The following is a 20448-nucleotide window of genomic DNA, read 5'->3' on the forward strand; positions in this document are numbered from 1 at the left end:
ACTCACTCACAGAGGTCTGAGTGTGTCTTGCAAGGGGCATTGTTTTGTTTGCGAGCAGCTCTCAGGGCTTCCTCACTTCTGTAGACGACTTCCTGTGCGAGAAGCCACTATGGCTCTCGAAAAAGCCTGAAGACCAGCCCTTTTTCTCCAGTCCAATTTTCTACGTTACTTTTTCTTCAGGTCCTAGAAGCATTGGGAGTCTGTGCAGAGAGGGTAGGAGGCAAACTATGAAAACAAGATTTCTGGCCAGTGGATGGAGGGCCAGAAGTTGTTCCCTCCACACTCCTCTTTCTTTTCAACTTTTTCCTGTCTTGCTTACCATCCCTTCTCCTCCTCCACTACTCTCCCCTCTCCCTCCTGCATTAGCCACCCCCACGCTACCCACGACCCTCACTCCTTTCCCCTGCTGTCACCTGTTCCCATTTTTTTCTTCTTGCCCTTTCATCATGACTATCCGTAGCCCTCCTCTTCATCTCTTTCCTCTTCATCTCCTTCCCTCCATAAAGCTCACTACCCTTCTCATGCCCTCCCTTACTCCTCTCTACTCACTCGTCTCCACTCATGTGTCCTGCCGGAACCTGCCCTCTCCCTCTCTGCTCCAGCACTCCTCACTCTCAAACTCAACCCTCTTCCTCAACTGAACTTTCCTCTCATTCACCTCCCACGCCCTCCTCATCCCTTCTTTCCAACTAGAACCCCTCTCTTTGAAACCTTTCTTCTCTCGTCCCTCCTCTGCTTTGTCTTCTCCCGTCCGCGCTCATGCCACCCCTCCCATCCCTGTCCACCTTCCTCTCTCATCTTGACTCTCTCGCAATTACTGTCTTCACCCCCCTTCATTTTGTGTTCTCTGTCTGCCCTCTGTCCGCACCCCTGCTTTTCACTCCTTCCCTTTCAGCTGCTCTCATCCTCTCTAGTTCCCCCTTCGCTTCTCTCTTCCTTTTTTGTCTCCTTGTGTCCACCCCCTTTTCTCTCTCTTCCTTTCGTATTCAGCTCTCCATACCACCTTCCTCCCATTCTCCATTTTCCTCTCTCGTTTCTTGCCCTTACTTTCTCCCTCTTCCACCTGCTCTTTCATGCTTAGGGGAGAGAGCAGAAGCACGTTAGCACTGGTTAGCCAACGTGCACAGAGTCCTAAGGCCACAGAAACAAATTCAGCAAAAATAGGAAGGGTGAAGGCACCAGTTTGGGGTGACCCTGCCTGTAGAGAGGGCCAAGTCAAACAAATTCAATAGTTGTTTTCCTCAAGTGCCACTAACAAGCTGAATCTTGCAGTAGTCGCATCGATCCTTCATGAGTGACTTCCAAGGTATATCATCGGTAAGGACGTAAGCTCTGGAGAGATGAGATAAAGGCCGGCGTAGAATGTTGAGTTCTGACGTTCACGCAGTGTAATCAAGATGTGTTCAACTACTCTCCGTGTGTGGCTTGGTTATTGGCGAGTACCTAGGCTGGCAGGACGCTATAACTGGTGACAATATAGGGGATACGAAGTCCGTACACTGAGAGCGCTCTTCCAGAGAGTTTGCCGTGGTCAAGCACACTGCTTGTGCGTGCCACATGTGCCTCAGTTGAAGTGCAGAATCAATGCTGGCACTGGTGGAGTCTCAGTGCAATGCCAGCCTGAATAAAATGCTTAAAGATAAAGACAGCGACACTGAAAGTCTACATGTCGCTGAACCGGAACTGAATGAAACAGCTTCTAATGGAATATATGGCGCCATTACGCAAATTAATACCATTACGCTATGTGGAGTAAGAAAACTAAAGGTGGACAAGGAAAGCACACAGAAATAGTTCAGTACACATTACACTGAAATTCACATTCTATGAAGCAGAGATTAACCAGATGTTTATGAAGAAACATTTCAGCACAAAATCGACCAGTGTTATCTGCTTTCATGTACTAGTAGTGTAAAAAGATTTATCTCCTTCTCTAAACCATCAACAAATCATTGTCTCTCAACATGCTGGAGAGCAGTCCCAGACAGAGGGTCGGGTTGGGTTTGCCGAGTTTCCACAGACGAAGCGGCCCACCACCAAAGCTGCTGCACAAGGGGCCCAGAACAACTTCTTAGACAGCCATAACATACAGAGCTCCGATGGAGAGCCAGGACGAGAACCAAGCTCCAAAAGTCATTAAGGCTGACCCTGAAGCCGGCACATCACGAGGCGCTAGAAAAGCTCTGTCTGATCAAGTTCCACAGGAAGTGCCTGAGAGAGCACTACTGTCCTCCAATGTATACACGGCTGCTGCATTCTTAAAACCGCAAACTGTGTTTGATTTTGCAAAAAAACAGAATATTGGCGATGATGGATGGATAGAAACTTTTGAAGATTTCATAGATGCAATAGATGAAAAAGAGTATAAAGTATCTTGAGAAACATGGCCAATGAAGGAGGCAAGAAACCATGAAAAAGAATTTACAAGAAGGTGAAAAGATATATGATCAAATCGAAAAGGCCTTTAAGGTCAAGTTTAAGCCAGTGCCAAATGTGAATTATAAAAGATATATCTTCATCCAGAGACCAGGTAAGACCATTGATGAGTTTGTTGAAAGACTGGATGTTTGGTAAAGCACTGTAAATTCAATTAATTTATGATGAGGAGGCTACCCTCCTCAGAGTGATCAATGGATGTCTGTCTGAAGCATTTCAACGACGAATGCTGATGGAAACTGAGCTTGTATCAAGTCCTCAAGGCTGCTTGCGCTGACAAGCGTACTTATCGCCAAGTGACTGACATGGAGGCTGTAGATGACCAAAGTGCGTCTGTCATGAGCACGAAAAGTAAGCCAAGGTACAAGGCTGAGGGACACAAGGTACTGTCTCCACAGAAAAACAAAACGTGTTACAGATACGGACTGTCATTTCCACACAAAGGTAAATGTCCCGCCATTGGACAGATATGCATAGACTGTGGTAAAGCGAATCATTTTGTGATGACTGCAACGCGAAGATAAAAGTAAGTGTGTAATATAGAATCTATTTTTACTTAATCCTGCGTGGATTCCCTTTTTTGATTTACTCACTGTGTTGCTGCACTAGTGTGTTGCACAAATGCTCTGCACATTGCATCTTTAAACTAGCCCGACTGCTCTGCGCCAAGCTACCAGAGGGTGAGCGCAGGTTATCTCAGGTGTGTATCTGGCTTAACCTGACTAGAGTGGTGGATTCTGCCTGGCTTAGGTGCCTACCCTAGCCAACCAGAACCCCCATGTCGAACAGTGGTTCTTGTGAATCACTTGATTTCCCAGCATGCTCCTGCTGCAGGACCAGGTCAACGCACTTTGTGTAGGAGGACTAGCCACCATTTGTGTCTCAAAGGGAAGTGTGACTCTTTTTCCTAGAACATACATTTTTTTCCCCTGAATTGTAACTGTTCACTTCTCCATATTATATCAATGCAGCTTTTTCAAGAAATATTTTCTTCATGTAATTTTCAATGTTTTTTCTATTTTGCAGAACAATCACATCTAGAAAATATGAATGGGAAAGAAAGCCATAAAGGTTCCGGAGGCAAGATGAATTTTACTCAAAATATCTACTTAAGGAAACGGCGCAGAATGCACATGAAGGAGAGACGCTTTGCTTGTAATATGTGTGAAAAAGAATTTATCAATGAGACACTTCTTGTGAGGCACAAAAAAGGACACACCAGCCTCAGGCCATATCCCTGCGAAACATGTAAAAAGTGTTTCAGTCAAAAGGCAACTTTTTTACAGCATCAAAGAACACACACTGGAGAGCGGCCGTATCACTGCACAGTGTGTTCCAAGCGCTTTGCTCATAAGAATAGCCTCGTACAGCATCAACGTGTACACACAGGAGAGAGGCCTTATCACTGTACTGTATGTGCCAAGAGCTTCACTCGAAAGAAAATTCTTCATGAGCATCAACACATACACACAGGAGAAAAGCCTTTTCACTGCACCATGTGTGAGAAGAGCTTCAGTCAAAAGACAAAGCTACTAAAGCACCAAAGAACACACACAGGGGAGAAACCTTATCATTGCACTGTGTGTTCCAAGCGCTTTGCTCATAAAAAAGGCCTTGTACAGCATCAAAGCGTACACACAGGAGAGAGGCCTCATCATTGCACTGTGTGTTCCAAAACCTTTTCTTGTAAAACAAACCTTGTACTGCATCAAAGAACTCACACAGGAGAGCGGCCTTATCACTGCACTCTGTGTTCCAAGCGCTTTTCTTATAAGGCGTCCCTTGTACAGCATCAAAGCGTACACACTGGAGAGAGGCCTCATCACTGCACTGTGTGTTCAAAGCGCTTTGCTCATAAAAAAGGCCTTGTACTGCATCAAAGAATACACACAGGAGAGCGGCCTTATCACTGCACTCTGTGTTCCAAGCGCTTTGCTGATAGGGGCTCCTTTGTACGGCATCAAAGAACACACACAGGAGAGAAGCTTTATCACTGCACTGGGTGTTCAAAGCGCTTTTCTCGTAAGGCGACCCTTGTACAGCATCAAATCGTACACACAAGATAGAGACCTCATCACTGTACTGTGTGTTCAAAAACCTTTTCTCAGAAGACAACCCTTGTACTGCATCAAAGAACACACACAGTAGAGAGGCCTTATCTATGCATTAGGTGTTCCAAGCGCTTTGCTTATCAGGGATCCCTTGTACGGCATCAAAGCATACACACATGAGAGAAGCCTTTTCACTGCACTGTGTGCGAGAAGAGCTTAAATCAAAAGTCAAGTCTCGTAACACCAAACACACTGGAGAGAAATCTTAACACTGCAAAGTGTCTTCCAAGCGCTTTTCTCAGAAAGAAAGTCCATGTACGGCATCAAAGTGCACACACAGGAAAGAGGCCTTATCACTGCACCGTGTGTGATAAGAGCTTTACTGGTAAGGCACATATGCAACGGCACCAAATAATACACACTAAACTGAACCCTATCACTGCACAGTTTATGCCAGGAACTTCACTCAAAATGAACGTTTCTACAACATCAATAAATACAAACTAGATCCATTTTCACTGTAACAATCTTATGTCCTGCTTACCCCAAAGTAAGTTTTACTGGAATGTTGTAACTTAGCAAGGCCTTATAGTCAGCCGCAACGCTATCACACCGTCTTACAAAACACACACTAAACTACTACTTACACGTCACAACACCTTTTAGCTCACAGCTAAGGCTCTCAGCACAGCCCCCTATTCGCAGATGCCAAAGTCCCTACTCGCCTCTTGGAACGGACTTGCGTCCATCTTCAGCCCAGGTGCTGCTCGCTCTTTGTGGTGCGTGATTACCGCTGGAGCTGCAGAAAGAAACGTGGGCTCTTTTCCCTTCCCATCATACCTTTTATCACATATGTTTAAGAGTTAATAGTTGAACTGTGTTTATTGCAGATGTATGTAGACCTCTTTACCTCAATAAATCCTGCTGTATCTTGCATTACAATGGGTTCGAGTCAGCATTCTGTGCATTTAAGATCCCCTCCTAGAGGGCGCGCATTTATTTTTGTGTCACTCTGTAAGCTCTACAGTGCTCAGGCTTCGGTAGTGAAGAGTGCTGCCGCAACCAACTGGAAAGCAGCTAATCCACTGAGCAGCCCTTATCTCTGAGTGCCGCCAGGTATAACTTGATTTACCTCTTGTAAGGAGTAAGTACTGTGTCCAGACTGATTTTTTAAATTTCTTTTTTCATCCCAGTTCTTTTTTGCTATCTCATTTGAAGAATGCAAAATACAACAAGACTTAGGGCAGGATGTACTAGCATCAGGAATACCGATTTCCTATTTGCGATTCTCTATGAGTCGCAATTTGGAAATCGGAATTCCTAATGTATGAAAGCAACTCTTTTGAGTTCTATTAGCGATTGCTAGCGAGATTCAAATAGACCTACCTCATGCATATTAGTGAGGTAGGTCGCAATTTGATACCCATTAGGAATCACAACCATCACAGAGATGGCAGCCTGTTACGGTCAGCAGACCACCATGTCTATGATTGGGTTTTACTAAAGCAGTCTGTTTATTTTTTTTTAATGCAGTTCGTTTTCCTTAAAGGATAATGGGATGCATTTGAAAAGAAAAAAAATAAGCTTTTTCGTTAAATTTTTTAAGAGTAGACAGTGAGGTCCGTGGGACAGCCGCCTGCTCTTAAAAATATTTGTTTTCCATTCTTCAAACGACCCGCACCTATTTGCAAATGTGTTACCACATCTTTCAGGGAGTCAGTAAAACTTGACCTTAATTTGGTCGCAAAACTTTCATACAGCCCATTCAGATTCAGTAATTGTAAGAAATGCCGTGAACACGCCCCTTTTAAATACCAAATCTCAAACACTAATTGCAAGTAGGTAGCGTGTTACTGAATCACAATTTGTATTTGGTACATTTGTAAAAGCATTTTTGCAGTTGGACGTTTCCGACTTCAAAAATGCTTTGCACAAGGGGCCCCTAATGATTTACTCCCCCAGCAGGAGAACTAGCCAATAGGGCACTAAACTAATGGTGCAGCGCCAGCTTTGCACGTGTGCAGCAACAGCGGTGGCATGAGCACCGGCACAGGTTTTTTAAAAACAAATGAATCACTGCAAGCATTCATTTATTTGTGCTCCTCATGATTGAAGATGTCTCTTTCCGCCTTAGGCTTGGAGATAATATTTTGTTTGAAGTCCATGTTTGTGTTTTCCCAGCGGACGGCAGATGCTCCTGCTGTTCTTGGTCCATTCATCACACACTCCTGCTGGTGCGTGCTGACTCTTCATGCTTCTGTGCACTTCATCAATGGTGCAGCAGGTGCAGTGGCACAGGGGCCCAGGACTGCGAGGGGCCCGTTGACCCTGTAAATTACTGTATATTAGCTGCCCAACAACAGTCAAATAGGTGATTTCCTTTGCTTGCACCTGAGCTCATGGCGTCCTGGTCTTTCCACCAGTATGCATAAACCCGAGCTGGACGTTCCTGCTAGCACTGATGGAGGGTTTTACGTTTTGGAAGGAGAGTCGATCTCCCAGGACCATGCTCAGATAAAATGATCATTATTACGAGTCACTGCAGTGCCGACGCCTGAGCAGCAGGAACCCTTCGTCTACCTCTTCTTGGTTCATGTGGGACTTCATTCTGCCTGAAATAAGGTTCCTGTATGTTTCATTGAACAACACAGTTTGCTTCCTAAACGCAACGGCAAAGTTAGATTTTAGTGGGATGAACAGCACATAGGATTCTACCTGCATGTGTTTTGGAAATACAAACAGACACACACACGCATCAACCCTTTTAAGAATATCCACACCTTATGTCGATTATACTCCACTCCACGTGTTGTATAGCATTCCCCATCATAGGGAGGGGACGCCTTCACAAAAGAAGGGTCGAGGACGTGTTGCATCTTAAAAGGCTTCAAGTCTGTGCTCTGCGTGCTGCAGATGTCCGCAGTGGATGCCTTAACCATCTGCGCTACCTTACATGCTTACTAAGACACAGGAACAACTGTGTATGTATGTCAATTGTAACTGAGGATCAACAAACGTTTTGGTTTAGAGGATCGCCTAAACCTTTTTGTTTAGTAATTACAAGCACTTTCTTTCTGTGGCACTTTGCATTTCATGTTCACTGTGCTGCGGCTCACCATTACCAGTCCAACGAATTCAAAATGCAATTGAGAATTGGTTTCAGGTTGCAGGTTGCAGGCTCCACTCATCCTCCACCGTTCCACAAGCAGGTAGTTTGGATCTTCCATTTATTTAAGGCAATTCCTGAAATATCAGAAATAGCTGTATAGTCCAGAAAAATGTTTCACACTCTCAGGGGATTCCTTTCTTTTCTTGTCCAACTCCTCTCTGCTGTTTTTTTATTTTTATTCTTATTTTATTAACATTTTAAAGATCACACGTGCACATTTGACCACCTCGTAGTCCCACTGCACAACATAGTTCTTGTATGATACAGAAAGTAGTACAAAGCATTCAGTGGTAAGTGGCGCTCTTCAGTATACCTTTCTGCTGCTTACAGTCATTCGATAGACCTCTCCCCACACATCTGCCCCAGAGGACCTGTCGTCCGTACATTCTTCAACTGCATACATTCGTTTGTCCTTTGCAGGGGTCTGGGGTTACCGCAGCCCCATTCCATAGCCCACCACGCTGCAGCCTGCAATCCTCTTTTAGTATCCTGTGTCCAGCATCGCCCCTCTGCGTGCCCTTCCTCCTCTGCATTTTTGCCTTTGTCCACTAAGTATGCCTTATAGAGGGCCCAGTAGTCCCTAGGGCGGTTCTGCACAGACTGAAGCTCATTAGAAGTGTCCAACTACTCATTACAGTATGCCATGTCCGAATGTCGATCCCCCAATTTTGGGGCAGGGCCACTTGCCCAGCGCATCACTACTCTGCGCTTAGCTCATAGTAGTCCAATAACTACTAGCTTCCTGACCGATTTTGCTCGGTCCTCATCGTATCACAATAAAGCTAGCATTGGTTCCATCTGTATAGTGAGGCTGTTCTAGCCGTCAATGCCTGGAAAACTCCCTCCCAGAATTGAAGTATCGCCGGAGAGTACCAAGCAGCATGTATAAACCCTTCTTCCTGCTCACTGCATCGCAGGCAGTTTGCAGATTCCCATAGGCCATATTGGTACAATCTTTCCAGCGTATAATACACACGGTTTATGTACTTAAAGTGTATCAACTGGTGTCCCCATTTAGAGATCCCTCCTTAGTTCTAGCGCAGCAGGACTGCCATACCTTACCTTCTATGGGCCTACCCAAGTTTCTCTGCTAGTCCGATCTTGCTTTAGTCACACGCTCACGACTGCAGAAGGCTCCAGCTGGGAACTGCGAGGCCCAGAAGGCAGTGGGCACACCGGAGGACAGCTTGCCCCATCCCCTAGCCACTGGGGGCTACATAGACCTCTCACGTGTCCCGCTCTGCGGTAGACGCTCGCGACTGCAGAAGGCTCCAGCTGAGAACTGCGAGGCCCAGAAGGCAGTGGGCGCACCGGAAGACAGCTTGCCCCTCCCCCTAGCCACCGGGGGCTACATAGACCTCTCCCGTCTCCCGCTCCGCGGGAGGCGCTCGCGACTGCAGAAGGCTCCAGCTGGGAACTGTGAGGCCCAGAAGGCAGTGGGTACACTGGAGGACAGCTTGCCCCTCCCCCTAGCCACCGGGGGCTACGTAGACCTCTCGCATCTCCCACTCTGCGGGAGACGCTCGCGACTGCAGAAGGCTCCAGCTGGGAACTGCGAGGCCCAGAAGGCAGTGGGCACACCGGAGGACAGCTTGCCCCTCCCCCTAGCCATCGGAAGGACATAAGCTTTTGGACCCTCCTGCTGCGCGGGACGCACGCGGGCGGGCGCCGGGCTGAGCCCGGGCAAAGGGTGGGCTGTCTGTGGCCGTCAGGGGCCAGAGGAGGCTTGGCTGGGCCACCCCCCTTGTTATCGCCTCAAGAAGGTACTGTTGACATTATACAAGTGCCTTAATAGCACGAGAACCTTAGTAATGGGGAAGAGAAAATGTATGGAGGGAGGGGGTGAGGGCCCAAATGTACTGACAAAGGGGAAGAAGTCAAAAAAGTCTTAGAAAGTAGCAAAGCATGCAGGGGGGAACTGTGTTATGGACCGTATTGACGAGCTAATCGAGGAATGTGGAGCAATACTTACAACCAACCACCTCCCTAATCAGAAGCCAGAAAGTGGATGTAAGGGCCCCGTGGAAGTACTAAGGGGGGGGATTAAACAAGGCCCAATAGTGGTCCCTGACATGTTCCTAGGGAGAAAACAAGGTGACAGAGTTCTAGATCAAGGGAATGCTGAGGGGGGAAATGAGATCAGTAATTCTGTAATAGAACATAGAGCAATATGCCCCCTTGTGGTTGATCCAATTATTATTTGTAAAAATAGGTTTTCAGCCCTAGCAAATACTGATAGCTGTAGTTCTACGGTTGATGGTGAAGGAGCCCAACCCAGTGCATGTGAGATTGTTGTTCCCCAAGGAGCTAGTGAATCAACACTGGGGGGACTTCTTGACTTTCTCGTTCCCACTAAGGAAAACAGCACTGCCCTGACCATTGTGGTCAAACAATTATGTAAACTGGTTGAGATTGAAAGCCTTACCGCTTCAGTAAATAAAACCATATTAGGCCGAGGTCCCTGTTCTACTTGCATAGCAAATAAGAAAACAAATGGTATGCCTATAGATCAGGGCAATGTGGCAACTCAACGCACTGTGTCTCGCCCAAGCAGAGATAGTGTTTTGACCCAGGCTGGTGCTTTGTATAGCGAAGCGGCTAGGGCAAGGAAAGGGTTGTCGCAAGTCCCTTGCACTAATGTTGGCAAACAACCAATTGCAACGTTAGGGGAAACACAGCTAAGGGAAAGAAGTGGTGATTCCAAACTGAACGGTAGACATCGTGACCAAGCTAGCATGTCCAAACAAATTAACAATACAATTCCTACAATGGACAGAGGTAAACAACAACACCATGCCGATATGAATGAAACACCGAAAGTTTACTTGGTGAATGATCCAAAATTGGGCCCTGGCAGGGATTGAGAATTAAGTGAATCTCTAACTAATAAGGGTATTCATTGGATTAGGCACACCAGGGGTTGTCGATTAGTGATAAGAGATGATTTTGTTAGGGCACAAAGGCTTTCTACCCAAGGGGCAAAACCGACTGTATTATACTAGTTTTTAAACAGGCAAATATGGCAGAGAATTTAATACTGTTGGAATTTAGAAGTTGCTCCCCAGATTATTCTGCCATACAAATGAGATCTTCTCCCCCCCAACATTGCCTGGCTGAAACAGGAAAGCGAGCACTCGAAAGTGAACAAGGCTGTTCGGGCTTAGAGTCTAATGATTGACTACCAGATAAAGGTGACCAATCAGGCCTCTCAGTCTCTATCGTAGCGGAAAGTCCGAGCCTGCATGTAGATCTTAAACCAGGCATTCTTTGGACACCAGTAACCTTGTGCTTGTTGGAAGATCACGATAACCCCATGTCAGGTCACGTCCTAGAAGGCCCAAATTTAAATATGAACCCTAACCTCCCTGATGGCCTTGAGAAATTTGGTTCAATCTTATCTTGGAACGTCGCAGGATTGAACACGAAGATTCCAACCCCGGAATGGGCCTCGTTTATTAATCTGTATAATATCTGTCTATTCCAAGAAACCTGGCTACTTGAAGCACAGTATTTCCCGGGTTTTTTAAATTTCATCATACCCGCGGAAAAGGGCGAAAGAGGGCGCCCTTCAGGGGGTTTAGTTATCTGGATTAGGCAGGACTTAGAGTTAGTGTAAAGGTGCTCCCCTCAAACCACAGGGATATACAGATTGTTACCCTTAAGTATAGACCGGCTAAACCTGTAGATATCTACAATGTATATGCGAGGAGTACAGAGGGCAAAAGATACTCCACGCAATCATATATAATTGTAGCAGGGGATTTTAATACGACTTTTGAGCCGTTGTTAAGTGGCGACTGGAACCTCACAGATGAAGAAGATAAGCAGTGGGGAGTTTCTAAATTAGAATTGGAGCATGTAAAGATGTGGTCTGAGCTGACAATTCAGATTAATTCAATTTGCATGAATAAGGGGTTGAGGGCAACCAATGGCAGGACATCACAGGATAAGCTGGGTGCTACTACTTTCAAGAGCGGCCTACGGGAAAGTAGAATTGACTACATTTTAGTGAGTCTTGGAATGTGAAAATACATAGAGGATATGATGGTTGTTGATCGGTTGGAGAGCGATCACAATCCTATATGTATGTTCTTGTCTTATTGGAAGGCGCCTATGGCTGCCAGGGGAGCCAGGAGCATATAGATTTTATTTCAAGCAAGCTAGAGCAAGCAACAAGGGAGTTGGGGGTACATGCCAGTAGTGGTGGTACGGACTTAGATTTAGAATCTGGTACTAGGACACACGAAACATTGTTTAACCAATTAAAGGGTTTGTTTGTTAGACCATGCAAGGTGAATAAGGCACAAACTAACCGCTCTCCACACTGGTATTCCAAAGAATGTAGCAAGCACGTCATGATTTGGGTCAGGCTATAAAGTTTGGATCTAGTATCGCTGTACGCCTTGCAAGGGCAGCCTATAAAAGTGTAATATCCAAATCAAAGCGAGCCTGGGATGAGAAGAGGTGGCAAGAGCTCAAGGAAGCCAGCGCCCCCAAGAATTCCAAATGTTTTTGGAATATACTTAAGTGAGGTTGTGAGGGCCGACCTGAAAAGCCACAAAACTGGGTAGCCCAAGAAGAGTGGGTGGCTTATTTTAAGCCGCAATATGCAAAAAGTGTGGACCCAAGTACAAGTGTAGAGGTTATACGCACACCCTTTTCGGAAGATCCATTCAATATTGGGGATATAAATTGCGCCTTAGCTTCTGTGGATCCGGTGGGGTGAACAACACCGTATTTGGGCATTCTTCCGATATCCATTAATCAATCTTCCCCACTAATTAGCGAGATAAGAGTATAAATAAGAAACCGCCAGAACCAACCGCTCACTTCATCGGAGCAGCGTTGAGGGGAAGGCATGCGATTAGTCCATGCAGTAACCGTGAGTAGGCTCAGAAGAACTAGGACTACCTTGGTGCATATATTACCTTGTGCTTTAAACAAACTAAAACCCACTATTGAATATTCTCTAGGTTGCTTTACTGAGCAGTAAGGAAGGATCCCCCCAATACCACGCATAGGCTCATGAGGTTATCAGACTGTGAACAATAAGTAAGCCTTCATTTAATCACCTTCTCCCTCTCTTCATCCATACCAGGGAGAGCATTTACATTGTAGATGTATGTCTGTGTGTTGCTTTGTATGTCTTTTTAATGTCTTTTTTACAGGGTCTTAGAACCTCATTTTGGGTTCTACCACTTACCCTCATGTACTAAGAAAACATTTTTCTTCCTTAGTTCCTGGACATTAGACCATTATGTTTATTATGTCTTTTCTTTACAGGTTCTCTTCAACGCCTATTGGGCGCAATTGAACTTACCTATACATAAAACATTGTTAGGTACATTAAACATTTATTTATTTTTTGTATATAACACTTTTACATTTCATGTGAGTAAGGTGAGGATAACGTGCATATCCTTGTCCTGAAGAAGGAGCCCTTGCGCTCCGAAACATGTTGACACTCTGAAACGGTTGTAATGTGGTATCGGGTTCTCCAGGCCTACATACTCCGCAGAATACCCTCTACACCATAAGAACTGTTGGCACGGAAACTAGAAAATGCAAAAGACAAATTTATTAAGACCCCATGGGGTGGTGGTACATTCCTACAGCACCCTTCGGCAATGCAAGAAGTATCACACCGAACATCGGTGCAAGTCCTTCTTTTATACAGTTTTACAGACATTAAAAGGTAGGCGGTACACAGTTACAGAGTTTTAGGTACATATAGGGTCATTTTTGGAACACAGCCAACTCATGGGAGGGGCTACAACACCACTGGTCAGTTTGGCAGAACATTCCTAAGTGATGACTGGTCAGTCTAAACTGCGCATGTGTGGGCTTGACCATTACTAAAAATAGCCTGTTGCTGGACAAACTCGAGTGGTCAGTGGTACAGAGGAAGGACAAAAGGGCATGCTGACCACGAGGCAACGCATTCTCTAAAATGGCCGCCGTTACATACAAAATGGCGTTTAACAACTATAGTCAAGATAAGGGAGTAATGTGTAGCAAAGCTTAACGCTAACCCGATCATTGTCAAATTACGACAGTAATACCCTAGTACGTATATCTACAACCCCACTCTGCACATTTTTAATAATACCAGCCGAGGACATAATAAATTATATTTTTTTCCTACGCGCCAGGTATTTTTTAAAACTCACTGTTTTCACCTCACTTCACTCACACTCTCTCCCTTAGAACACACTCCCTCACATAGTTCACTACTAAGTGCTCCTACGTAGTCGTGAGTCATAGCACGCCGCATCCCGTAGAGGGGTGCGAAGGCCCCGATGATGAAGCATGACACCAAGGGGCCTGTTGGTGTGTGAGGGGCATTTAAACAACACTGTGTGCTCCCCATCACTTTAGGGACCACTACCACTTTCTGAGTGGATTCCACTTTGTTTAATCATATTGCCAAGGGAGACTGAATCCACTGACTCTCTCTCTCCCCCCCCTGGTTATATCCAAGTTCTAGACAGCGCACAGCTGTGGGAGCCGCTTCCCATAAATGTAAACCTTTTTTGGACATACATAAACACTTTTATACACTACGTTGTAACATTCTGAACCTTCCCACCCTCCTAAAACCAACATGGAGGATGAACATGGACTGACCTTCAGTGAGGATGACATCGACCGAATTCTCGCTGATGTCAATCCTTTTGAAGGCCTTAGCAACAGTGACCCAAGCCCAGCGGTAGCAGACTGGGATGAGCTAATGAATACCAGAAAAACTCAAATAAGAACAGCCCTACATGGTCTATTGATGAGGGAATACCTAAGAAACAAAATAACCCCGCAGGGTTTATTGGTAAAGACTGAACCTTTCATTTTCCAGGATGACCTATTTTTTAAAAAAGCGTGGTCACTTATCTCGTGGCATTGCACCAGGGACTGGCTGGTCCTGATAGTTCAAACTGCCACAAGAAAATCTTTGGAACTAAAAGTAGAGATCCAAAAACTGGAAGTACAGTTAAAAGCTTTCATCTCACCAGCAGACATAAAGAAAGGGTTGGAAGAACTGAACCAACAAATGAAGGAGTTTGAGGCCACTTTAAAACAAAGTAAATTCAACAAATTAAAAAAGGATAAGGACCGCTTCACCCCTGAAAGAGCTTATCCATACACACGAGCAGACTATGTGATGAAAGAGAACGTGAGTGACACAGATAGTGTGAGCTCTGATGGCAGCACTTCAAGTACTAATTCAGGTGGTTTCCAACAAAGGAAACAGAGGGGAGGTTTTCGACAACAGAGATCTCAATTCCCCCGCCAGAGAGGTTGGCGAGGTTTCCAAGGACCTCAATTCAATCCCTACCAGAACCCTTTCCAGTTTCCACAATATCAATTTGTCCCTCCACAATTGGGACAGATGTACCCCCAATGGGTCCCGGAACAAACCAATGCACCCCAAAATGCTCAGCCTTTTTTATCCTGGGGCCAGGGACCGCGCAGAGGGAGGAACAAGAAGGGCAACAATGTCAACTGGCAACCCGCAGATGAAACAGACCCAAGGGTCCTGACGAGGAGCATGACGGCGAACCAAGCATCTACGAGCAAGAGGGGGACCTAGTAGTCAACATAACCCCATGGCCCCTCACTGAGTTGCAACAAAGGGTACTGAACAAAGGCTTAGGATACGTCCCTACCAACAAAGCTGACATTTTCCTACTGCATAAAGAAATGCAGGACTTCATAAGAACTATCAAATTAAGGGCCTTCTTCAAAGATAAGGAACCCTCTTTGGAGAACTCAGACACAGGGTTAAAACCTAGGTCGACTTTCACACCACTGGACAACCAACTCCCGGTGGAGGTGTTAGCATTTGAGAAAGCTATCATGCATGAACTAAAGAATTTGGACACCAAGCAAAGGGTGTTCCAGAATACTAGCAGACTGGAGAATGAGGCAATAAGGGAACTGAGACTTAATAAAAACTTAACCATAAAACCTGCGGACAAGGGTGGAGCGGTGGTTATTCAAACTACCACAGCCTATGATAGAGAATGCAGGAGACTCCTCTCGGACAGCAGGAACTATCAGGTCTTAGTTGAAGACCCTACCGAGTCCTTGCCAGTACAAATAGAGGGGATGATTGAGGAGGCCCTTGCGCATGACTGGCTAACCAAAAAAGAATCAGAATTCTTGGTTCAGAAAAATCCTCGTATCCCATATTTCTACACTATACCGAAAGTGCATAAGAATCTTGAGAACCCACCAGGACGCCCGATCGTGTCCGGCATCTCATCAATTCTGGAACCGTTATCTAAGTTTGCCGATGCTTTTCTGAGACCTCTTGTGCAGGCTACCGACACATATCTGAGAGATACAAAAGCGGTGCTGCAACTATTACAGAACCATTCTTTCGATCCTAACTCACAGATGCTTCTAAGCCTTGATGTAGAGAGCCTCTACACGAGCCTCCCACATGATGAGACACTACAGATCATTGAGGAAGTACTCCATTCCACCCATTGGAAATACCAAACTCCCCGTAGTGTAGTGATGGAATGTATCTCGCTAGCGCTTACAAAAACCTTTTTTGAGTATGAAGGCACTTTGTTTTGGCAAAGCCATGGTACCAGCATGGTGAGCACATTTGCCCCTAGTCTGGCGGGACTATATGTCCATCACCTGGAATCTTCCAAGATTCTCCACCCCAGCAACCCCTTCAGGGGGAGGATCCATACATGGCGACGATATATTGACGACATCTTGGTGATCTGGGAGGGGGGTGAGAATTCAATCTCTGAGTTCATGCATTGGCTCAACGACCAGAACACATTCCTTAAATTCACCCACCAAATGTCGAACAGTACTATGGTTGTTCTGGATCTTAATATCTATCACGAGGCAGGCTTCTTGAAAACAGAGACCCACTTTAAACCCACGGCCAGGAATTGTCTCCTCAGGTTTGACAGTTTTCACCCACGTCACCTGAGGGAGAATCTACCATACGGGCAGTTCCTCCGCCTACGCCGGAACTGCAGTGACATTGCAAAATATAAAAGTCAGGCGAAGGATCTCAGCAAAAAACTGAGACAAAGAAAATACCCTGACCCAGTGATCCGCAAGGCTATGAAGAGAGCCAGGAATAACAACCGTGAAGCTCTCTTGGAAGACAACCCGAAAAAAGATGACCAAGTAAGTAGAACAGTCTGTGTTACCACATATAGCCCAGTAACCAACCAAGTTGCCAAACTGGTCAACAAACATTGGCGCATACTTACAAGTGGTACTCTGTCACTGGAGAAACCACTGTTTGCCCACAGACGTGGTAGGAATCTTAAAGACATGCTTGTCCATACAAGAGCCCCTCCACACAAAGAACAAGCATTTGCAATGCAATAGGTCTCGCATTTGCAAAAGTTTGAGCTATTGGCATTGTAAATGATAAACCTTTTTATCTATGTGTTTGTTTTGAAAACAGATAAATAAATGGCAGTCATTTACAATGCTAATAGCTTAAACTCTCGCATTGTAAATGACAATGCCTTTTATTTATGTTTTTAAAAAGAAACATAAATAAAACACATTATCATTTATAATACCAACAGCCGAAGTGTTTGTGCCGCAGTGGGTCAGTGGCAGACCGTCCTGATTGTTGCTGTGTGTCTTTCTTTCTATCTTCCAGTCTCTTCTCTGTGTGCCCCTGTCTGCCTCTGCCACTGAGACAGAATAATATTGTGTGTCTGCCTTTCTATCATCCTGCCCCTTCCATGACATTGTGACCCTGCCCGCCTGTGTCACAGAGTCACATTGTTCTTGTCTGGTCAGTGTGTCCATGACTTTCTGATGCTGCCTGCCTCTGACTGTTGTTGTGTCTGCCTTTCCATCTTCCTGTCTTTTCTCGGACTATGTGACCCTGTCGGTCTCTGCCTGTCACAGAGTCAGATTATTGTTTTGTCAGCCTGCGTGTCTGTTTTATGACTGTGCGTCCCTCTCTGGCATTGAGGCAGATTGTTGTTTTGTGTCGCCCTTCTGTCTCCCCCCCTCTTCTATGACACTGTGATCCTGCCTGCCTGCTGCATAAGAAGCTTGCGCAGGAGAGGCCCCGCGACGGGCCCTCTCCTCCAGCCCAGTTACAGGAAACATAAGCGAGTTTGATATTTAATCACTTAATTTACGGAAATTGCAGTCTGTTCGTCATATTCGAAATGTAAGTTACGAGTCTCCGAATACAAAGTTGCCTGGCTAATTTAGGCCTGCATGGCACACTCTGTGAGGTCTGTCATGGGATATAGTGGGGGAGATGCATTGAGGCAGCAAACAAAAAAATAAGAGCAGGTTTGGAAAAAGACCTTGCTTAAAATATCATAACGAGTCCACCCTCCCCTGCGAAAGAGGGAGACGGTGACTGTTGTTTAACGTAATAGTAAACTTGTTACTGGATTCTGTCTACTCGCATGAATGAGGCCGAGGTGGGCGCCTTCCTCCTGCTGACGGTTTTACATTCCTCGTGCAGCTGAAAAGCTGTGGGGCTCAATTTACAGCCAAAGGGCTAATGAGCTACTGTGCCCCGCAGAAGGCCAGCGGGGCGCCTGCCAGCTCTCCGTGTCCCGCCATGACGGACGGCCAAGCAGCCCTGGGCTTTTCTAGTTACTAGCATTAAGCATGCTTGTACTTGCAGCCACTAAAATGTGAAACTACAAGTTCCAGCCTACATGGAACTGCTATGTTGTCTGAAAACCTAAGAATGACTGAAAGGAGGTTACAGATGCCAACCGAACCACCAGCTGTCTGTTCTCTTAAGTGCTCTCAATGCCCTCGCTTTTGTTAAAGAGCAAATATCTGAAAAGGACTAGCATTGGCGCGCATGAGCGGCGGACTCCTAAACAAAGCTTTAGGCCCCTGTAAAATGGCCTTCATCCCACCAAAGTCTTTTGAATGAGTGTCTGTATACTTGTCTCTGGGTGTTTGCCTGCGTGTTTGCTATGTTTGTGTGTGTGTGTGTGTGTGTGTGTGTGTGTGTGTGTGTGAGAGAGTGAGAAAAGCGAGTGAAAGAGGGAGAATCCAGACACAAGGGAGGTATTTTAAAGGACATTCTGGGAATGCTTGTGTGAGCATTGCTGATTGTTTCTGTGATTGCGCACTTAAGAATATATAAGTAATCGGCCACATAGTAGAAGTGTCTTGTATGTCTTGTCCTTAGCCCCGCCCCTAGCCCCGCCCACTTGCTACACTCGTAGCTCATTGTAAGAGTACCTGCACTTATTTTTTCCGATTTAAAGCACAGCATATGCGGGTGTTATTCTCCAGGCGGTGGCTCCGAGTGTAGATAGCAAGTGCCCAGAACCAAGCTTACAGACTTCCCCCGTATTATTGCGGCCGGTCGCGCTCTGTTCTGAAATTGACGAAGAGTGGAGCAGACGTGGAGCAGACTTGGAGGCTATGACACGCGGAGCGCGTTCTGAATTAGTGCGGGGAACCTCCAGCGGTCAGCTAACTGCACCGAGCACCCGAGCAAAGTGCGTTCTCGCGGCTGCGCTGAAAGGCAAACTAATGGATCACAAATTTACAGCAGCACGAAGGTTTAACATTAGGGATCTATCCTAGTGTTAAACGTTCCATGCTGAATATACATGAAACTGGCAAAATTACTACAGCGAAGAAATGCACTTATCTGTCTGCTGAAGAAGCAGCTAAGAAAGAGGGGTATAAAGAGTCCCGGGGGCTGCACTAACCCATCTTCTCCTGAGCAAGCGGTCATGTTTTTCATTTGTTTCACTAAAGTGCTGTGTCCCATTCTTTTTCCCATGAATACCCACAGCAGCCTTATCCACCCTCCCATTCTTCGTTGGTGGTCACTCGAGTCCCCAGGGAGCGTCCTTCTCATCATTCCTGTTGTGTTCGCGCTGCTGGAGTCGGACTGGCGGTGAGTTCAACCCCCGCCTACAATGCCCAGCCGCCCGGCCGGCCAGCCAATTGCATCGCGGCCCGGCCGGAAGTCCCGCCTCCTCGAGCACCCGAGAAAGGAGAGGAAAAGTCTTCCCGCTGCCCGGGGCTCCCGTGAGCTTCGGAGAGCCCCGGAGCCGCCTGCGCAGAGGAGTAGCTTTTGTCCCGTGGCCCCGGAGAAGAGCTGCAGAGCCGAGGAGTCACACCGGGAGCAAAGAGAAGTGCTGCGGAAAGAGCCCCGAGGAGCGGGAGCTCTCGTGTAGCCCCCGCCAGCAGAGCCCGGTGAGTGTTGTCAGGTGGGGGAGAGAGCTGCAGCGGGGAGGGGGCGGGGAGGTGTCTCTGTATGTATGCGGCGGCCGGGGGCGCTTCTGTGTATGCGGCGGCGGCAGGGGGGGGGGTGTCTCTGTATGTGTGCGTGAGTGTGTGTAGGTGCGCTCGTGCGTGTGTGTAGGTGCGCTCATGCGTGTGTGCGGCGGGGGGGGTTGCGCGTGTGTGTCTGTGTGTGGCCCTTCCTGCCTGCGTGTGCATGTGTGTGTCTGTGGCAGGGGACGTGCACGGCGCCGGGCTGGGCGTGTGCGCTCACGAGGTAGAATCTCAGGCAGGAGACGCTCGTGACAGTCTGCTGTCCACATTCGCCTGAAAGTGATTACATAAGTTGTCGACCTAGACAGCAAGCAAAGCTTTGCTTTGCTTCCGTCTAGGCTCGACCTAAAAACAGACAAGACTACAAGGGATACAGGGCCACCACCCGTGTGGCAATTGCAACAGCTGTCACCTTACCAAGAAAAGCCAAACTCTTACCTTTCCCAATGGCACCAGCTGGGAACAACGTACATTTACCAATTGCAACAGCAAGAATGTAGTGTACTTGATCACATGTCCGTG

General features: G+C 46.5%; 1 protein-coding gene across 1 annotated transcript in view; it reads left to right on the forward strand.

Annotated features, from left to right (window-relative positions):
• LOC144821799 (uncharacterized) overlaps positions 1–5000 on the forward strand; it is a 66431-nt gene extending 61431 nt beyond the window's left edge. The window contains exons 3-4 of the mRNA XM_078679001.1: positions 3463–4420; positions 4835–5000. Of these exons, the coding sequence (XP_078535127.1) occupies positions 3463–4420; positions 4835–4994 (1118 nt within the window). The 3' untranslated portion in view covers positions 4995–5000. The remainder of the gene's footprint in view (positions 1–3462; positions 4421–4834) is intronic.
• Positions 5001–20448: the final 15448 nt, after the last annotated feature.

Source organism: Lissotriton helveticus, chromosome 1_1 (assembly GCF_964261635.1).
Source record: "Lissotriton helveticus chromosome 1_1, aLisHel1.1, whole genome shotgun sequence".
Lineage (NCBI taxonomy): Eukaryota > Metazoa > Chordata > Amphibia > Caudata > Salamandridae > Lissotriton > Lissotriton helveticus.